Source organism: Olea europaea, chromosome 9 (assembly GCF_002742605.1).
Source record: "Olea europaea var. sylvestris chromosome 9, O_europaea_v1, whole genome shotgun sequence".
Lineage (NCBI taxonomy): Eukaryota > Viridiplantae > Streptophyta > Magnoliopsida > Lamiales > Oleaceae > Olea > Olea europaea.
The window spans coordinates 8263166-8285416 of NC_036245.1; the positions used below are offsets into that span (position 1 = coordinate 8263166).

At 33.2% G+C, this 22251-nt stretch overlaps 2 protein-coding genes and 1 long non-coding RNA gene across 7 annotated transcripts; 2 read left to right on the forward strand and 1 right to left on the reverse strand.

Moving 5' to 3' along the window:
* The first annotated feature begins 245 nt into the window (after nucleotides 1–245).
* Nucleotides 246–4528, forward strand: LOC111399552 (amino acid transporter AVT1A-like). 5 transcript variants are annotated; one of them, XM_023026943.1, is made up of 13 exons: nucleotides 246–541; nucleotides 1634–1920; nucleotides 2093–2307; nucleotides 2398–2421; nucleotides 2506–2686; nucleotides 2772–2991; nucleotides 3078–3213; nucleotides 3306–3325; nucleotides 3430–3575; nucleotides 3673–3716; nucleotides 3872–3934; nucleotides 4093–4196; nucleotides 4276–4528. In XM_023026943.1, exons 1-12 carry the CDS (start codon nucleotides 378–380, stop codon nucleotides 4183–4185), a joined length of 1593 nt encoding a protein of 530 aa, XP_022882711.1. In that variant the 5' UTR covers nucleotides 246–377; the 3' UTR covers nucleotides 4186–4196; nucleotides 4276–4528. The 5 variants fall into 5 exon arrangements, 4 of the variants coding, with proteins under 4 accessions (XP_022882711.1, XP_022882710.1, XP_022882709.1 ...); XM_023026942.1 differs by having other exon boundaries at nucleotides 247–541; nucleotides 4093–4192; XM_023026941.1 differs by having other exon boundaries at nucleotides 247–541; nucleotides 4093–4528.
* An 809-nt stretch (nucleotides 4529–5337) lies between these two features.
* Nucleotides 5338–19021, forward strand: LOC111399553 (nudix hydrolase 16, mitochondrial-like). The gene is made up of 5 exons (XM_023026945.1): nucleotides 5338–5892; nucleotides 6410–6527; nucleotides 8148–8231; nucleotides 15197–15202; nucleotides 18653–19021. The coding sequence occupies exons 1-5, from the start codon at nucleotides 5822–5824 to the stop codon at nucleotides 18809–18811; spliced, it is 438 nt and encodes a 145-aa protein (XP_022882713.1). The 5' UTR covers nucleotides 5338–5821; the 3' UTR covers nucleotides 18812–19021.
* Nucleotides 15772–18655, reverse strand: LOC111399554. Its single transcript, XR_002703739.1, has 4 exons — nucleotides 18556–18655; nucleotides 17330–17427; nucleotides 16048–16083; nucleotides 15772–15958 (listed from the first exon to the last, which is right to left on the reverse strand). It is a non-coding gene; the product is annotated as an uncharacterized LOC111399554 (long non-coding RNA).
* Nucleotides 19022–22251: the final 3230 nt, after the last annotated feature.

Here is a 22251-nt window from a genome sequence, read left to right on the forward strand (position 1 = left end):
TGCTGAAGAATTCCAAAATATCTATATACAAGATATGTTTTGAAATAATGCTACATAACACCAATTTAGACATGCTGAACTCCAAATCCTACATGCTTGAATTTTTATCCGTATCAAACAAGCTGATATTTCTTATTTTTTAAAAGAAAAAAACAAAAATTTATTGTTTTCCTTTATGGGTTGGTGGTCAATCCATCCTTTATCACACAATCAACTTTATGACATGATTTTGACAAGGGATAAATGACACTCTAGAAACACCTTCCGCTCCTGTCCAGTCATTTTCCTATTTCCCGTGCATTTATGATTTGAGTTTTAGATAAACAATAGATGAAATTTTTTGGGTTTGGGAAATTGGTTTAGGCCTGGATGCTAAAATGGCAGGGAGTGCTAAAGGGTCATCTGAATATTTCTTGTTGGAGGACTGTGAAGATGATATTGAAGAGAAAAATAGTAACAAAATTGATAGTGACGAAGACGATAATATTAATGAAGACGAGAGATTACCATTTTCTTCTCAGCAATGGCCTCAGAGTTACAGGTGCTTATCATGCACTCACCCTCATCTCTCTTCTTCGTTTTTGTTGCGAGTAGAATTCGAAAAGACATTAACAGAAACATTTCCCAGTTGTTTAACGTTTCATATATTTGACTGTGTGAAGCCTAATCTGTTGGTTTATTCTTCGAATCAGTCTGCAAATGAGTTTTTTAGGTGTATTTTGGTTCATTGTATTGGATCAACTTAATGTTCTTACCACACATAAAAAGATTGTTAAGGAGCCTTATGTGTATCTCACTGGCTAAGGGTGTGAGATCGTAACTCTCGTCGAGGGTGAATTATTATAAATCTCTAAGTTTGTCTTGTTTTCTAATTGTGTTTTTCTATTTATTATTGCTCTAAAAAGTAGGGATTAGGTTTTAATTTGTAACTAGAGAGGGTGGAATATTTTATTACACGAATGGGTTTTGGCTGATGCACATATAGGGGCAACATTATAAAGTAAATGCTCATATTTAGGCAAATTAGGCATAGTTGGTTGGTTGTGCTATTAGAAAACCAAGATCCAATTTTAGTCCCTCGTGTGCTAATGTTGGATTGAAGAAAGTTATTAATATTATGCTACTTTCCAAGGTAAGGGAAGAATATGGGTTTGTGCTTGTGCTTGATCTTCAATAACACAGTAGGATGGTTAACAAAAGAAGCGATTCATAATTCACAAAAAGAATTGTTAATCGGTGGTAATGTGATATAACTTAGATTCTTGGATGTTGGATTTTTAGGTGTTTGCTTCTATGAAAATGACGGAGAGCTATGTGATTATTAATTGGAACCAGAGGAGCTCTCCACAGCCTGTGATTGATGTGGCAGGTTGAAAGTTTTAGACTGATATTACTTAAGTGAAGTACATGCATCTTTTTCTTCAATCTTTCTTTACAATTTGGAGATTGGATGACTGACTGAGTTCTGTGTTGGCTTTATGATCTTTAATACTCACAAATCCATAATGCATTCTTGTATGCTCGTATCCATCGTAGAGATATAATCGGGTCACATGTAAGTATGGGTTTAATTAAACAAATTAAGAAGATTGATATTTAATGGAAGCTTGTGATTGTTTATTTCTGTGAGCAGGGAGACAATTGACTCGTACACAATTGCTGCATCACCAAAATTTGGAACCTTGGAACTTGGTTCAAGTAATAGATATTCACCTTTTGAAGTAAATAACAGTAGTTACTCGCACTCTGATGTGACAAAATCTTTGCTCCCCGAAAAGGCAACAGGAGAGGAGAAAGATAATGAAGGTGGGATTAGTATAGCACGGTTATCCTCATCAGAGAAAGCTCCGCTGCATGAGCAACTCACTGGGGAATTTCCAGTCAGCCATGGATGTAGCTTAATTCAGACAATATTCAACGGTGAGGTTTCTTATTTTAAAATCTTCAAATTATATTGTATCAGTTTTCTCATAGTCCTCATAAAATGAAAATATTCCAAGTATCTAGGATCTACAGAGTACAAGGTTTTCCAAGAGAGCTGAATCTGTCTATGTTTGCATTTGATTCAACTTATTATGCTGTTGTAGTACAGGAGTAAATGTGATGGCTGGGGTTGGTCTTCTTTCTACGCCGTACACTGTTAAAGAAGCTGGCTGGGCTAGTATGGCAGTGCTGGTCCTTTTTGCAGTTATATGTTGTTATACAGCTACTCTTATGATATACTGCTTCGAGAGCCGGGAAGGCATCATAACTTATCCAGATATTGGAGAAGCCGCATTTGGAAGATTTGGACGGCTTTTCATATCTGTAAGTCAGCATATTACTTCTTACTGAATATGTTTCCTTTGTTTTAAACCTTGATCTATTGATACCGAGCTATATTTCATTTGGTTGCAGATCATTCTGTACGCAGAATTATATGTAAGTGAAGCAAGTTTTACGAGTTTAGTTATATGAATTTAGTTATCGAAACATATTCCTCAATTTTTTTTCCCATCAATACAGTCCTATTGTGTGGAGTTTATCATTTTGGAAGGGGATAATCTCACCAGGCTATTTCCCGGAGCAAATGTGGACTGGGGTAGTCTCAAGCTGGATTCAATCCACTTCTTTGGAATACTCACTTGCCTTATTGTTTTACCAACTGTTTGGTTGAGGGATCTCCGAGTCATATCCTATCTTTCAGGTGCCAAACTTTGAATCATTTAAAAATTAATTGATTTTATTAGCATCTTATCCTGTTCTTATTTTGTTTGTTCTTCATTTTGCAGTTTGCGGTGTTCTTGCAACTATAGTTATTGTCTTCTGCTTAGTTTTACTCTGTACAGTGGATAAAATCGGCATGTATCATACTGGTCAATTGGTGAACTGGAGTGGTGTTCCGTTTGCTGTTGGTGTATACGGATTTTGCTATTCTGGTCATTCTGTGTTCCCAAATATATACCAATCAATGGCTGATAAAACAAAGTTCAACAAAGCACTTATTACCTGGTACAAATCCTCCTATGTTTTTCGAAAACATTATATAAGTTAATAGAAACATTTTGAGGTCTTATATATACTTTCTTGATATGCAGCTTTCTGTTGTGTGTTCTAAAATATGGAGGTGTCGCGATCATGGGATTTTTGATGTTTGGACAAAGTACATTGTCCCAGATAACTTTGAATATGCCCCCTCACTCAGTCATTTCAAAAGTCGCACTATGGACAACTGTGGGTATCGCACTAGTGGATATTTTTACATAGTTATGTTGTTTTTTCAACGAATTTGCAGCTAAAGTATTTTTTCCCCTCCCCCCTTACAGGTTATCAACCCATTCACCAAATATCCTTTTTAAGTCAATATTTGATCCTCGAGCTTTGCACAAGTCCGTTTCTCGAAATTTGTTTCTTCATCAGTTTATTGTTGTGTTCCTTAAAATTGTGCAAATATGCATTATTGATGAATCCTTTGGCCAGGAGCATAGAGGAGTTGCTGCCTGTCAGGATCTCTAGTAGTTTTTGGTTTTATATTCTCTTGAGGACAGCACTTGTCGTCTCTACTGTCTGTGTTGCTTTTATTCTTCCTTTCTTCGGTATACCTCGGAAGTCACTTCCCACCTTGAATAATACTAACAGTAATCAACCAAGTTTTTCTTCGGTAGTGGATTTAGTACCTGTGCCATTTTGCAGGTCTTGTGATGGCTCTCATTGGTTCTCTTCTTAGTATACTTGTGGTATAACTCGATTTGCCTTCCTCCTTTGCATACTTTCTATAATTTTTGAAAAGTTAAGAGACTGTGAGTGAAAAATGAATTGCAGTTTTGGTAATTTTAGGCTGCTATGCTGTACATATATGCTACATAACAGTAAAATTTGAACACTTTTTCAGGCAGTTATCATGCCCGCTTTATGTTTCATGAAGATTCTGGGGAACAAAGCCACTAAAACACAGGTGGGATTATCTTCCTAGTCGAGTTTTCTAGACTTATTATTCCTCGAATCCTACGATTCTGTCACACGATTTAAGATTATGAAATATTGGCTACATCGCCCATGTTCAATCCTCTTATAACATATTCGTCTTGTTTATGTATATTTCCACTTGTTCAGATGGTTGTCAGTACGAGCATAGTTGCATTGGGCATTGTCAGTGCAATACTCGGCACATACTCATCCTTGTCTGAAATTGCGAAAGAATATTGAAGCTTCTGTATGTCCGTACGATACCTTTGTTTCACTTTCAATTATCTTTGTCGAGTTACTCCCTAGTTTTTATCTTTGCCTTCGACACAGAATTCAAATGAAAAGCTCTGGTTCTCGACTCCCACGATTTGTATATCGTCTCAACAGACATGCACTAATCAGCGTACCTTGAGGAGGAAGACTCGTATCATAGTGTGTACATTATTACATTAGTATACTTTGTTAGGTGGTTTTCATCTAGTGAAGTTCTATACTCTATAGTTATATTTGTATTGGACGTTTCCAAATCTGGGGATACTTGTATGCAGTTGAATAAATAAGAGAGAATTACTTGAAATGTCAACTTTCACATGTCCATTTACAAAAATGTCCACTTTCACAAATTCTTGCAAAAATGTCCATTTTGAAATGTTTTGAACCAAAATACCCTTATGAACCATTTATGATTCCACATAAAGACAAGAAATGGATATTTTTGCAAAAATTTTATTGGCCAACAAATTTTTAACGCATAATCTGTCATATTTATTTCAAAAGTGCATATGTCAAATTACAATTAATACTATTTTTCTCATTGACAGAGAAACATTGAGAATTACATTTCAAGTGTAGAGAAATGTCATGTTCGGAATGAAATGTTATTCTAGATATTTAAAATGTCGATAACAACGTTTAACATGTTGAGAATATGTTGTTCTCATGTTGAGAATATTTAATATTGTGATTAGACATGTATACTTTTAAAATATAAATGAGATTTAAATATCGAGAATGACATTTGAAATGTCGATAACATCATTTTAATGTAGCTTTACATGGAAGTTACTTCTCGAAATCAGCAACAAATTTGAAAAAATAAATAAATTGCTTGTATTTTTCATTAAGGGCATAATAGACGGTTTAGTGCTCAATTTAAAAAGTGGATATTTTTCAATTGACACCCATGAAATTAGATATTTTTGAAAATACTCCAATAAATAATTTGTTTTTTATTCTAATAGGTATCGAATGTACATTCCAAAAGGAAGTTTAGAGACATTTTAAAACTGTAAAGTTGGAAAGTTCCACTGATTTAATAACACTTTTCTAATTATTAAATTATAATTTACCCCTTTTTTAATTATTCGTAACAAGAAAAATTGGACCTGCCCTACCTGGACGCCTACTTTTACACCAAATTTCCCGAAATTTCAAGGGCGAGTACACCTTGATGAATAAACGGTGATTCGAAAATGACATGTGCATGTGAAAAAATTAATTGAAGAAAGGAAAAATAGCGAAATAAATATCCAATATTTTGCACCCGACGACCTAAAAACCAAAATTGACCGACTCGCTTTCTTTTCAAGCTCTGATTCATTCGATGCCCTTCCCACTAAAATTTGTGCCCAGAAAAATTACTAAAAGAATAAAAGGTAAAAAATTGTGGGTTTCTTGGAGAACAAAAGCAAGAATTTGAGGGAATGCAGAATTATTTGGTGCCCAAATAAGAGAAAGGTGTTGCTATGAAAGAGAATTGTTCTATGGTGGTTCTTGTGAATCAAAAGGGCAGCTTGTGAGGACGTTTAATAAATCTATGTAGAGAGAGATTGGTATTCATATTCAAGGAGTGGGTATTGATTTGTTTTGTATATAAATGTCTGAATTGGTGGCTCGGACGGGACGGCAGCAGCAGCGTTACAAGGACGGCTATCGCCTTATTGCCGGGTAATTGCTTCTCTTCCTCTTTTCCTCGTCTAATGAATACATGCATGCATGCATATGCGTTTATGTATGTGTGTTGTACGAGGTTCGAATAACCTGGCTCCGCTTCGGATTTTGTTTAATTGGGTTTTGTTCAATTCTGGAAATGGTGAAGCTCTGGCTTGGATTTTTTGAAATTTGATTAAAAATAATGTGTTTTCCGGGATATTGTTGAAGTTGGAGATTAAAGAGAAATAGTTGGCTCGGATTTTATGTGCATTTTATTGTCTAGGTGCCCCCCCCTCTTTCTCCCACGGGGCTTGCTTGGAAAGGAAAAGCATGGGGAATTTTTTTTTCCCAAAATCAAGATTTGGGTTCCTTTTTCTATTCTGTTTTTTGGGCATTTGTGCGATTAGGTTAATATCCTTGATTTTTGGTGCTGACTATTGATCATATGTTATTTGTTGAAATTATGGTATTTCGACCTTTTCATTTCATCAGCTTTAAAGACTGAATAATAATCAATAGAGTCATTACACAGGTGTATTCCCTTCAAGTGCAGCAATGATGTGGAAGAAAATGGTGGTGACCCATCTAAGAAGATTGTTGAAGTACTAATGATAAACTCAAATAGAGGACCTGGTCTCCTGTTTCCAAAGGTGAGATAAGATACATCGAACTCTGGCCATTGCTGCATACATTGTTTTCAATGGAACACATTCTATGTTTTTCTATAACTCCCTGTTTTTGTAATGCTGGTATATAGAACCATTTGGTATTGTTCCTCGAAAAGTCTTCTGAAACAAGTTCTATTTGAGATGATTTTGGCTGCCACCTGGTTTTATTTTCATGGCTGTCAAGACCTTTATTGGGGTACAGAACAAACAGACAAAGTCTTCTGATCAGAACTCTAATTTTTATATTTTGTTCAAGGAATTGTGTGCTTGGGTATTCTTATATGATCGGTGACTTTCAACGGGGGTTTTATCATGACTCTTTTGTCCTCGTGCCAAATGTAGGAACTTCTTTTAGACAACCCAGTTGGGATACACTAGGATAACTTTTATGATCCTCTTCATGCTCGGCAATTATGCACCAAGATTTTGTGTTCAGACGTTTGGGCTTTTGAAGGTATTTGTGTTATTTGGATACTGAGTGATGCAAGAATTTATTTAGATCAATAAGTGCCAGTGAGCTTGTTTGGGTATATAATGTTTTTTCAGTGCCCTCCCAAGTATGTAGCATCAAGTACTTATGTATGTGGGACCCACCAAAAACTCATTTAGGCACACTTCTTAAGTGTTTGGGACCATCTTCAATTCATGGTCCCGAAAGTTATTTCGATTACATCCTTTTAATTTTTGTAATTCTCTCTACTCCCAATAACCATCACCCCTGGAAATTTTTTTTCTACTATGGAAGTGAGAGAGTAACATTTTGGATGTTAACAGGAAGATCTCACCCACTTCAAATTTAACTTCTTGGTTTCTAGAAGTAATTCTTCTTTCATCTTAGTGTAAAATACCTTGATTATAACATTCTTTGTACTTAGATATAAGAAGGAGCAAACTAGATTTCTATTGGTAGGTCCAGTGTTGTGATCAGAAATGTTCATGGTTTTAATTGTTTGATAATTTCTAGATACAGGGTTGTGTATTTGAATATACGTATCAGCCAAGACGATCTCATATTTGGAGCAATTTATGAGTTGTTTTTCATTCCGATGAAAATCCTTCAGAAGGTAGAATACATTAGTACATGGCTGTGTCATATAAATGCATTTGGCTGTATGACTGTTTGTTTACCTGTGCATACGTTCCGTGCTTAATTCATTTTTATGAAGTTTAGTTGAGTTTTGTGACACTTGTCCAAAAACTCTATATGTGGATTCTATCAACCACGAAGACCATGGCCAGATGAATGAAAAATGGAACTAGTTAAGGCATAGAATATATGCATATTACTTTTCACTGCAATGAGCGCATGTTTAAGGTACTTCAAGATACATTCCTTTTGTTGTATTATGAAGGTTCCATATTTAATACAAAACATTAGGTTGAGTTTATTGCAAATCGCTATAAAGTTTGACCCTTTATGTCACAATTGATCACCACTGTACCATAGGAATTGAAGGAAAAAGCTACAAATAAATAAATGTTATCCATGTGTCCAGAGACAAGAAGGCTAAATAATTTGGATGAACTATGAAGCTGAGGTTTCAAAGAGAATACAGAAGAACATTCCTTTATTTCATGCTCTTGTATTATTTTGCTATATAGGGTGGATGGGAAAATGATGAAACAGCTGAGCAGGCAGCACTCCGAGAAGCCATGGAAGAGGCTGGAGTTCATGGGGATTTAGTGGTAAGAACTAATAATGTCTGCTTGTCTAATTTTTCTAATTTGCTTGATGTAACTTTTTGTGCCACATTTTAAGGAAGCGCATTGCGTCGGTTGTGTAGTTAATGTTTTATGTGCACATATGATAATGAAAGATCAAATATATTTGTGAGTAACCAAAGACTTGTTCTGAGTACTTGGGCAATTTGTTCACTGTTTGGATACCTACGAAGTTATTATTTAATGAAAAAAAAAAAAAAAAATAGAATAAAGGTGTGAATTGTGATTGACATGCTCTTTTGTGCACTCATCTGTGATTTTTCCCTTCATTAGTTATTATGTATCTTCTAATAAAATAGCCGTAGCACGTCTAAAATTATCAATGTATTTCTGCTCCACTAAGAATCATTGAAAAGCTATTCTATCCCCTTTGGGTTATTTTCTGCATTCTATTGCTTTCTTTTCTCGATATTTGAATTTCTGGATTATGAATACAGCTTCTAAACGCCCTTTAATATATATTTTTCCTAGCACTGAGCTTGTTGATTTCTTCCCTCTAGAGTTGAATGGGTTCATATGATCTGGCAATGAGTTTCAAGAATTGCACCTAAAATTTGTCTCTCACGAGTTTTGAGTGCAGGTTACATATGTACACATACATGGTAAAAAAAACAGTAGTGGACATACTCGGTAAGGTAATTGAAAGTTATTAAAACAAAAGACGTGTAATGAAAGTTACAAAGTATATACTAGCAAAAATCTATCGTAGTTTATTTTATTCGTTTTTAAAAGATAAAATAAAACCATCAAAGTAAGAAAATTTGATGCAGAGCCCCCAATTTATTAAATTGTACAGATACATTTTAATTCCCTCCGAACTGCATCCCTATCAACCCCATACTCAAATTATTTTAACATTCTTTTTCCGTAGAAGTACTTAACCAGTCGGTTGAAAAGAGCTATGCCATATAACATTTTATCATGAATGGGAAATGAGTGCTCAGATTAAGACTGTCAAAATGTTTAGTTCTTCATCATAGATTCACAGGATCTTCAACTACTAAATCCATTGATCTTTCGCCTTGCTGTGTGTTCTTTTGTTTCTTAATGAAAGGCCGTTTCGTGAGATAACGTGTCTGTGGTTAGGAAATGGGGAGTAACATGCTCGACTTAACTTTACACCACTAATACCATATAGTTCTTATTCTGCATATGTATGAGGCTATATAAGCTATTCACTTACATTAAAATACAAGTAATGTTATTTATAGCGAGGACTATCGATAACCACTTTATGTAGCATATATATGGTAGTTTGTTATTTGATATGTGAGGCAAACATCATATAGAGTGATTATCGATAGCCCTCACTGTGAATAGCATTATTCTTCAAATATACTCCAAATTTTTATTTATTTTCCCATGGGAAGATATGAGATCATAGTCTGAGCACACTGATAATAAGTCTTGTTTTCAATAAATTTAAACTCGTTCACGTACATTTTCATTATATTTTCTTTTCATATATAATTTTTAAAGCTATTGAGAGATTTAAAGTACAAATACATGTAATGCAACAGTCAAATATCCAAGCAATAGTTAATTTTAGTAATGTCCAGCAAATTTTGAAGGGTACGCTAGAAAGATATTAATGAAATTAAATATCGATCACGAAAATGAGAACACATAAACTGGAAATCATGTATTTTACTTTCATTTTTGGGTTTTCTGCTTGCTTTCAACATACTTACCCAGCTTCTTTAGTGTTTTTTACATTGTATAACTATTTTGTTTTTTACTGCAAATATTATCCCTTTCTAAAATTTTGTAATTTAATAACATATTTGGTAAAATAGATTAAATATTATTATTTAAAAAAAAAAAGTAAAATCTCTATATTGTGCTGTCTGCACCGATGAAACTCATCTTCTTTCGCACCTCAAAGCAAATAAGTTTTCAACTATTTTATATGGCTGCATATGAATTCCAAACCTTTCGATTTTGTAGCATTCGATGGACTGTCTTCGTTTGGATAGTAAACTAAAAAATCACACGACTGTCATACTACTCACATTTTGAGGGGTAGAAGCATAGAAAAGGAAACGGGCAAAGGAAATAATACTTGCACAATGGACATATTTGAACACTTATTTAAATCCTAAGTTCAACAGGTAGCAAAGTCGTGAACAGCTGGAAATTGATGAAAAATTGTTAAGAATTGGATATTAAACAGATATCATCATATTCACATTGCATCCATCAGTTAATAATTTTTTTGCAAATTGCAGTATACAGGCCTGATCTCCTGCCAAACTTTCCATTGCTGACATGAAAAGAAAACCCTACTTATGGTTCTCTCAAACTCAAAAAATCATAATTAAGGTTAGAGCAAAAGATCAATTTCATTGCAATATATGCATGAAGATTGAAACTTTTCTATATTTACATATTGAATTATTCATGCACCTAATGTAACAACAGACCTTTTTCTTGGGATTTGTGCATAAAAACCTGCATATATATTTGACTAATGTGCATGTGTTTTCAGTGGAAAAATAAGGCAAGTAGCTCCAGAATACATCTAAACTGGATATGGAACAATCTTTTCAAAGAATTGAAATAAGCTAGAAAAACAATGCAAAACTCCTCCCATTTGAGAAGGATTTAGCATTTGATCAGAAGATGTATGATAGAACTTATAATAGATCTCGAAAACTAAGTAACTTTTATTGCAAGATTATCCATTTTCTAGGTGTATTAAGATTCTAAAATTGCATCAAAATTCGTCGTAAAATTTGATATCTTCTTTTTATGCGTTTCGGCAGATAACAATTTCACAATTTTTATGGTTTTTTTCTCTCAAAATGAAATCCTGCATGATATGATGAATCGGAGCAAGATAAATGTAAATTTGCATCCCTGTCATGGATTCACAATAGATATTTCAACTATAACACAAAAATATGGTAGTACGCAACGTCGTGATTTAAAACTTGTTGCCTCGTAATTGTTTGAAATGCAACTATAAGCTATGACAAATGAGATGCGAACACATTTAGAGGTATCCGAGAAATTAAATTACATACTTTTCTCTACTCATAAACTACATAGAAAGTGACTGTATATATAAGGCTCAAATGACTATAAGAACATAATCACAATTACCACAAAAACTCAAAAATTACAGAAAATCTCAGAAATCTATACCAATTTAAACTGTGAATGAGTTATTGACACAATAATGAGAGTACTCACATGTAAAATCCACACAACAAAATCTTTCTTTAGAGTTCTTTAATCTAGCTATACTATTTGATATTTGTTAATCAGTGATCAAACCACAAACAAGAACTTATAAAAAGATTATGTACTGAAATAAAGATTAACACCAAAATAGAGATTGAACAATCATCTCAATTAGGGTATCCGATAAAGAATTCATAGTGCAATTAGGTGCATGAATGATAGATGAACATTTTCACATAAATCTTCCTCAATCTTGTTCGACAAATGGTCCTAGACATGCCATGAAATAAGTAACTAACAGGAACTGATACCATGTTACTTCAACTTATCAGCTGTCATGGTGCAGATCAGTAACAAACTAGCTGTTAAACAAAAAACCTAAAGAAAATAAATATTAGATTTATTTTTTTCTTCAAAGCAGTAACTAAAGATGAACTAGAAATATCATAATCCCGTAGGGGTGTTACGGTTCGACATATCGGGCTGTCCCCGCTGACCTGCAAATTTCTTGTTCTAGTTGCTCGTCGGTTGACAGAGTTGGCTCACGAGCCATGTAGACTACATTGATAGCATCTGAAATATGATTTGATTTTTTCCCCCCTAATGTTGAATTCAGGGCCTATAAATAGGGATTGATTGGTAGATAAATTTCATTAAATCTCACTTCCATTATTTTCTACAATCTCTCTAATATATCACTCTTCTCTCTTTAGCCTATAATTTTACAGCTATCACTCTACTAATTGTTTCGTTGAAACTCTTCTGATTTTGTAAATTGTTCGGTATTAATGTTATTACACCAGTTCAATAAAGAGTTTTCATTATCTGATCTCTAGTTCTATATTTCTTCTTGTATCTACGTAACATAATAGCTATCGCATTATTATCTTCTTGAAACAAAGATAATTTAAGTAGTTTCTAGTCAAATTTTCAAATATTCGATGAAAATGTCAATTGTGTTATGGTGTTCGATAAGATGAAAGAAGAATTAAAGTTATTCATAAATTATGAAGGTAATATCTCTTTAGTCTTTGATATATGTTTTATGTTGATAGTAATCGATGCTTATAATTGGTAGTAAGATTTCTTGATAATATTGATTTGGCTCTTATAAAGGCACTATTTGATGTTAAACACATTGCATCAGATCAACCTACTCACCACATTGGACAAATTACTTCACATTCTTTATAAGATTTTAATTCGATTAATTAAACATTTAGGGATTGTTTGAGCCCCATTTTTTTAAATAAATGCATTTTGCAACAGTGTTATGATAGAGAATTTAAGATTAAGGAAAAAGTTTTGGGTTTATTTTGATGGAAAATATGGAGCTCAAACAAGGGCCTAGCATATATTGCATTTCATGTAATGGTTAACAATAGTATTTTACACGTGTAGGTGTAAATATTTTCTTTTCTTTCTGATATAGGGTATTTGAATATAAGTTTTATATTAAATATTTATAGTGAATAATACAATCTGGTGCTCATATATTGAAAAGTCGTTTACGTAAATTGGGTAGTGCTAAATCGAAAATATAGCGTAGTAAATGCCAGTTTTGCTCATATTTTCCAAAATAGTATATTCATGAAGTTCAAATTGAGTTCGAAATGTGTGAAACTCATATGCTTCGAGCACCAATATGGTGCAAGATATTAGTAGGGATTAACTTCTTCAACTTACTTGAATAGTAGAATGCATGTCTATATTAATATTCGATGTTGTCCAGAGTAGCTCGAGTTTCATAAACCAACCATGCAGTCCCCGAGGTCCCGCACCCGGAGGTAGCTTTCCCCTTGTATAGGCAACAAGCTCAAAACAACCAACACACACGAAAGTTTTGAATAGGATGTTGCCCAATACTTATATATGATGACAACATAAGTGCATTCTTCGATAATATAGGCCATACAACTAGCTGTTGACGATCTTGCTATGCTATATGGAAAGAAGAATATGTTTGGTACATCACATTCTCCACCATTCAATTTGCTAATGCCCACGTAGTGAGAAGTGAGCTTTACATGGTCGAGCGACACTCTGCTTGCAAAAATTTTCACATCATCCCCCAATGGACGGGCATCCACATAATGCCTCTAACACCAACCTTCATCATATGACCTTCAACCATTAGTTCCTCAAATGGAGGACCTTTGTCGCAGAGCCACTACACATGTCGAAGCATCAACACAATTCCTCTAAAATGATCACCGTGTTCCACAAAACAAACTAATAAAGCACGTAGGTCATTCGTACATTGCCTATCTTTATCATCCATTATCCCCAAAGCTTTTTTCATCAATTTCGTTTGCTTATCGACCTATTTGGCAAATATGTTGCGATCATAAAATCATTTCTACAAGAATGCATGTCACTGATCTTCCACAACCAACAACGTAAATTCAAGTAAGCCTATTTTGATACCAACTTTCACGAACTATCGTGGGATATCTTTCTTCCTTTGCCAGGTCTATAAGCACAAACAATCAACCCACATATATATTTATAGGCAAGATGTTGAAAAATACTAGCATATGATGACACCATTAGTGCACTCTTCGATCATATAGCCCAGATGCATTCTTCTTCGTTCAACCACTAACACTCTCCTAATGTGAAATGAGCTTTGCATCATCTCAACCCTCTCACTATAAGAATTTTCACAATTGTAGCACCATATCCCCATGGAAGAGCCACACAGTGCCCCTCGTACATCTATTTGCAGTACCATCTACAGATACTTCCTCTGGCATTAACATTTACCATATACCTCTAAACTATTAGTTCCTCATATAGATAGTCTCTATTGCAGCGCCACTATGCATGTTGGAGCACAAACAGAATCCCTCTAAAATATTCACATCGCTTCAAGAAATAAAGTAACAATGCACGTAGACTCATTTGCAAATGCCTAGCTTTATCATCCATCATCCCAAAGTCTTCATTAGTTCCACTTGCACGCTGAACAATTTAGCAAATATGTTGCATTTCCAAAATCATTTTCGCAAGAACACATGTCAGTGATCTCCTACAATCAACAACACAAATTAAAGTAGGTCTCCTCTGATACCAACTTTCACGGACCTCCTGTAAAATCTCTGGGGTCTTGTGGTTTAAGGTAGCATTTTCCTCTTGCTTAGGTCGACAAGCCCAAAATAACCATCATACACACGCTTATAGGTAGAAATACTACACAATACCTATATATGATGACACTATTAGTGCACTATTCGATAATAGAGGCCATAAACCTAGCTGTTAGCGACCTTAACATGTCGAATGGGGATGGAATATGCTCGATATGTGACATCGAGACTTGTTAATAGTACCTATGACTTCATCCGTACTTACAAACACAAGATCTATTATGAGAGACCATATATTAGATCAAGATGCATCAAGAAACTTGGACAACATTACAAATCGAATATAAGCACATATTTGTATGCACCGATGACTTTGAGAAGATGAAGGTGACCATCTACATCTTTTCAGATGTGAAATTGCATGCTACTAAAGTAGAATTGTGAGTATATTTCGATAGAATTGTGAGTATATTTTCTCAAAGTTGACCCTTATAACTGCACTTATTTCATTTGTCTTTTAAAATTGTATACAATTGTTCATTCGTGTACAGTTTTAACTCCACATATGTATTGTAGCTAGTCCCCAACCAGATAAGGGATGAAGAATTTTACAATTTTTTAATTTTTTTATTAAGTATAATTTTTTACTTTTACCATTTCCTTATAAATATACGTCTTCATTATACTTTGGGAAAAGTGAATGTACAATTTTCAATTCAAATTTGGAAATAGAAGAAGAAAAAAAGAATTATGAACCACAAGCAACTCCCTCCACCAAGGAGATAGTACATGGGTTGAGCCAAGTTTACTTTTTGTGAAGCGGCTTATACTCTACTCGCTTCACACACAAGTTCAAGCAGAATTGCGTGGAATTGATTTTCACCCCTAATTCTTCTTTTAATTCGAAGCATTGGTCAAGGCTATAAATAGAGCCAATTTCTTTATTTTTCTTTATTTAAGTAAGATATTAAATAACTTATACTCAAGTGATCTTTTTATTATTTTTTCTTAGTTTTATTAATATAAAACAAAAGGTTTGATTTAGGGTGAACACGGTTCAATTTGAGCTGTTTATAACAAATTTTCAAACCAAATCTTTTAAAGCCGTTTGAAATTTTTTCAAACCAGACCAAATACTTCACTTTCTAATTCAAACCACTTTTTACGATTTGATTCGGTTTAAAATTACGATTTAGCAAACAAACAAAAATCATATATCAAACAAGTTAAATCATAAATTTTAGTCTAAAATCTCACATTAAAACATAAATATCGATATCATTACAGATATTTTAAACCAAAGATCTACACTTCAAATCATTAGAATGCAACAACATAACAGATACAGTTTCGTTCTAACCTATTAGTCGATACTAATTGACGCAACATCTTCAACTGTAACACATGATTCAATCTCTGTGTAAAGATAAAAACATTGCAAACATATTCATTAATTATAATTAAACAATAAGATGAATAGAAATATCAAATACGATAATATATACCTTCTGTAGCTTTCTCTTAATCATCCATTGCTTCTGCTGCAAATAAACAAAAAATATATATATTATTCAACTAAAAATTTAAAAGGGACTCAACAAAAGTCAAAATAAAGGGAAAACAATATCAATAAAATATCAAACAATTACTAAAAACTAAATTGAAAAATTGAAAAACTAACTCAAAATTGAGCGAAATTCGAGATAATTATTTGTAGAAGTAAAAGAAATAGTGTAAATTTAAATTTAAATATAGATTTTTCCTGTCAACTCTATTATGATGGACGATCGTTGAATATGGTTCAATGGCGGTCATTCAGTATTTCAAGCAATTTGAGGATTTTGCATTCTCATTTTTTATGACTAATGTGTAACTGGGCATCATCTACTTAGCCTTGTTTAGTAGGAATTAAAATCAAAATTTTAATTTAAGTCAAAGTCATCAATTAATTTAATTATATATTTCATGAAATTCACTACTTTTAAACCATGCATTTTATCAACTTTTATCAAAATATATTCAAAATCTAATTCTAATCCCCAGTAGAGCAGGGGCTTAATTAATTAGAATGGATAATTGTCAAACAAGTATTGAGTGTAACTACATTGTGGATCGAGTTTAATTGTGTTGGGTCTAATATAGAATGATCTTTTTAATTGGGATATGTTTAGCTTTAATTGGATTGGACAAATTTAAATTAATTTATTTTTAAATATTTTATTTTTGTAAGCATTTAGCGGTTTGAAACAATTTACAAAAAATTGAAATCTAAAACAAAACCACTTCAAAGTGATTCGGTTCGATTCAAAATCAAAAAGATAATAGTTCCACGTGGACCTAAACCAACGAACTATTTAAAATTAAATAAAAAAAATTATTCAATTTTTTGTTTTGGTGATTTCGTGTTCAATTCTAGTTTGGTCTTTAGTGATGGTAAAATCTGAATTTAGAACTTTATTCTTGAATGACAAAACATAAGCAAATAATTGCTCTTCAAGTGCACTTAAAATTAGCCAGCATAGTGACTTTTAGCACCCTGTTATTTTCTAATAATACGTTTTGAAATAGTAGATTGATAGAGAATGCGTAGTTAAAAAAAATTTTAAAAAAAAAATGTTTTACGTTTTTGTATAATATTATTTTATTGAAAAATGTGTGGTTAAAAATAGGATAAAAAATATATTTTAAAAATAATAGAGATCAAACAAGAGCATAATTTACCAACAGTTGATAAAGTAAATGAAACGAAATCAACATTAATATTCAACGTACGCTAGCAAAGCGTACCTAATTTATTTACATTGCATCTAGCTTTTGAGCCCATCAAAATGAGTAGTTTCGTGCCACTGATTTGAAGGCACTAGCTCCTGGAAATTATCCACTATCTGTGGAGGATAAAGGAAATCGTCAAATATCCCAAAACCTGGATCAGATCTTCTTGAAATTTCACCATAATTAGGATGCAGTTGTCCTACTACAGTTGGCACCACCTCAGATGGTGCATGATCCTCCACCACTTTAACGGCGTCAGCCACCTCCGTACGGTCGCCGACATCATTATCCTCCACGAACCTGGGAGAATACTCGGGCATATCAGCATCTTGTCCAGTGAGTTCTTGCACCAGGGACCTGAATTCCGAGGCACTGGTTTTGAACTTAATAGGGTTTGTTATGTACACAACCTTGACTGGCTTTTTCTTGTTCTTGGGTTGTTTTGATGCCTTTTTTTGATTGACTGTGAGCAATTTGTCCATGCTGGTCGATTTTTTTTTGTTTGAAAATAAAAAGGGGCTTCGGATTTATAGATTTGGAGGGAGGAAAATGAGATTTCCAAGAAAGGAAAAGAGGGGAAGAAGGGAAAATGGAAATTTAAAGTATGAAACTGGAAAAAGAAATAAATGTGTTTTCCTTATAAAGCTACTTGGAAAGTATCCGAGTATCGAAACCGCAGTCCTCGGCTCAATAGCTAAGCGCCTGAGTTCGTTTTAAAAAATAATAATAATAATAATAATAATAATAATAATTGGTTGAACACCAACCTTAAGGGTCTACCAACGCCCCACCTCTAATGCATCCTGCGAGAAGTTAATTGCGGGATGTGTTTCAACAGGCCAGGGAACAAAAGTTACCTGGATGATAAAGTATTCTTAAAATATGGACACGTGTTTGATAAAGAGCTTCACTCACAAATGGAACCCACCTTTTTCTATAACGATCAAAAAATCAATTTTCATAATCATTATCGAATAAGCGTTAAGTCAGTTAAATTTTATTATTAATCATATATTTCATTAGATATATTTATTTTGAGAGCCCGTTTGTAATTTTTCTGTCAAAAATTCATTTTGAAATGATTAGATGGAGAACGTGTGTTTTGAACGCAATAGATTTGAAGGCACTAGCTCCTGGAAATTATCCACTATCTGTGGAGGATAAAGGAAATCGTCAAATATCCCAAAACCTGGATCAGATCTTCTTGAAATTTCACCATAATTAGGATGCAGTTGTCCTACTACAGTTGGCACCACCTCAGATGGTGCATGATCCTCCACCACTTTAACGGCGTCAGCCACCTCCGTACGGTCGCCGACATCATTATCCTCCACGAACCTGGGAGAATACTCGGGCATATCAGCATCTTGTCCAGTGAGTTCTTGCACCAGGGACCTGAATTCCGAGGCACTGGTTTTGAACTTAATAGGGTTTGTTATGTACACAACCTTGACTGGCTTTTTCTTGTTCTTGGGTTGTTTTGATGCCTTTTTTTGATTGACTGTGAGCAATTTGTCCATGCTGGTCGATTTTTTTTTGTTTGAAAATAAAAAGGGGCTTCGGATTTATAGATTTGGAGGGAGGAAAATGAGATTTCCAAGAAAGGAAAAGAGGGGAAGAAGGGAAAATGGAAATTTAAAGTATGAAACTGGAAAAAGAAATAAATGTGTTTTCCTTATAAAGCTACTTGGAAAGTATCCGAGTATCGAAACCGCAGTCCTCGGCTCAATAGCTAAGCGCCTGAGTTCGTTTTAAAAAAAAAAAATAATAATAATAATAATAATTGGTTGAACACCAACCTTAAGGGTCCACCAACGCCCCACCTCTAATGCATCCTGCGAGAAGTTAATTGCGGGATGTGTTTCAACAGGCCAGGGAACAAAAGTTACCTGGATGATAAAGTATTCTTAAAATATGGACACGTGTTTGATAAAGAGCTTCACTCACAAATGGAACCCACCTTTTTCTATAACGATCAAAAAATCAATTTTCATAATCATTATCGAATAAGCGTTAAGTCAGTTAAATTTTATTATTAATCATATATTTCATTAGATATATTTATTTTGAGAGCCCGTTTGTAATTTTTCTGTCAAAAATTCATTTTGAAATGATTAGATGGAGAACGTGTGTTTTGAACGCAATATCATTTTATTGAAGAATGTATAGTTGAAAATAAAAAAGAAAAAATTATATTTTAAAAATAATAGAGATTAACCAAGGCCTTATTCAATTTTAAATCACACATATTACTAATCTATAATTTCAAAAAGCTGTTGTCAATTATTTTTAATATTGGGTTTTAGAATTGACTAATAACTGTATATAATGATTAATTAATAAAAACATGTTTTGAGAAATTAATCTTACATGACTCTGAATGTGTTAACTAGTCATACATGGGAGTGATCTTCTGTCATCATCACTGCTGATATTAATAGGATTACTCTTTCAATGTTGAAACTCTCTCTCTCTCTCTCCCCGTCTCTTTCTGACTTTTACGTTAGGACTCTTATCGTGTTAGAATTGTTTATCACTTTTATTTGTTAGTGTATAAATAGCCATATTTTGTTTTAATAAAAATTAATTAAATTTATGATTGAAAGTTCTAGATTACATGAAATATGTAATTAAAATTAATTATTAATTTTGACATTAATTTTAATCGACTTTTTTAACTGAACCAAACAGAGACATAATTTAAATATCGATGTCGAAAGTTATACACATGCTAAACCCTAATGCTACTAGCTTAATCGATCTTGATTTACTTTCTCATATATGTCCCCGTTTGGCCCCATTTTTTGAAATAAAAATGGGTGAAATAGTATTTTTTTTGAAAAATGTGTGGTTGAGAAAGAAAGATAAAATTTTGGTTACGCAGAATATTATTTTATAGAAAATTGTATGTTTGAAAATAGGAGAGAGAGAAATAAAATGTAATTAATGTGGGCCAAACGAGGCTGTTAGTTACTTCAACTTTGATTTTCAAATATCAGAACATTAACTACTATTTTTGAAATTGGGTTAGTAATTTAGGTTCAAATAGTGTTGAAGACAATATTTTACAGTATATACAGTGTGTTGTATCTAACCGTTTAAGTGTAAAATCAAAGGTTCTATTTTTAAGTCTCATTGTCATCCACTTAAATGAATTGTGCAAGTGTAAGCTTGACATGATAAACTTAATATTCTTGTACATCAAGGAGCGTGTCGAAGATAATAATTAAATAATATAAACATCATTTTGTCCACCCGCTTAAGCTATTAAGATGAAGTGACGGAAACAAAAGAAAGAAAATAAGAGGTGGTAGAGATCATTATTATGGAGAATCACCAAAAAATTTCACTTTAGGTGAAATATTAAAACAATAATCGATGTATGAATATTTGAACTATTGTAAAAAAATTAGTCTTTGTGAAAACAATTTCAAGAACTCAACATCAAAGTTGGGGTAATTTTATTAATATATGTCACCAAAAAATTTGTATGAGAGTAACATCGACAAGATGAAATAATCTATTTATACCGTCCTTGTTGACGATCATGGTTCACAATGTTGGTATTATCAAAATTCAAATTATTGATTTTAAAAATGGTTTTTGAATGAATGAACGTGAAGTTGAAAAGTGTGAGTTATCAATCAAAATTGTCAAGTAAAATTGAACATGTAACATGATTCTCGGCAAAATATTAAAATAGATCTTACTATTATTTAATAAATAATTATTCTTCTCAAATTATACTAATTATAGAAAGATATCGTTGTCGTGGTATTAATTGGATTCGACCCGGAACCAATTGGATCCATTTCATCTGACGGGTCCACATTCTAATCACGCGTGTAAGCCTTCGAAGGAGCGCAATTTAGTTTGTGTACCCAATCTCTCTACGTGGCCCACTCTGAGGATGCCGGCTCTTTGTGATATCATCCTGTCCAAATCAATGACGTCATCATCCACATCACTTTCTCAGCCGAGCTGAGCTCTTGGCTTTTATTATCTTGAATTGGGACTGGACTGGACATGGCTTACGGCATGTAGACCGTTGAGCCAGTCACGTGTTGCCAATAATAAGGGCCTGTTTGGGCCCAATTTTTTTACCCAAAAAATTGATTTTTTGACCGTTATTTCACAATTTCAGTCATCATATTTGACTTCTTCTCTCACGAGTGGACCCCACTTTTCTCCTAACGATCAAAAAATCAATTCTCAAAATCACTCCCTAACAATCTCTAAGAAAAAAAATGTTTGATTCTTGCTAAAAGTACAAAATATTTACTTTTAACTTTTGAGCAACTTATTTTATTTAAATTTATTTTGCTTATTCAGAAATTTATTCTAAAGAAAGAAAGTTAAAAAAAAAAATGTTCGATTCTTGCATAAAAGTACAAAATATTTACTTTTAACTTTCACGCTACTTATTTTATTAAAATTAATTCTTAGAATTACTTTGTTTAGTCAAAAATTTGCTTTTTAAGAAAGAAAATTAAAAAATTAATTTTGAAACATAATTCTATGTTATTACATGAGTGACGTCATGGATATGTTATTTAGATATTGAAGAAATCAATTGTGAGCCTATATTCCTTCTAGCGAAGGTTTTTAAGAATGATCAAAATGTGTGCGAGCATAAGATAACATGAGTGAGACCCTGCAATCAACTTCAGCAAAGTAAATATACTTAAAATCGCTTTCTCCACATTAGTTAAAACCAATTTCAAAGCATACATGAATGAGTGTGTGATGTGTGAGTTTAGAATCAAATAATGAAGAACACGTGAACTAGTAAATCAAACGTAAACAGATAACAGACTCAGTTAGAAGTCGACCAATCCATAATTGACGCGTGTCATTATACAAAAAAGATTGATTTATTTGTGGGACCTCATTTGAAATCTAAAAATTGGAGGGACCAGTGAGAAAGAAAACTTGAA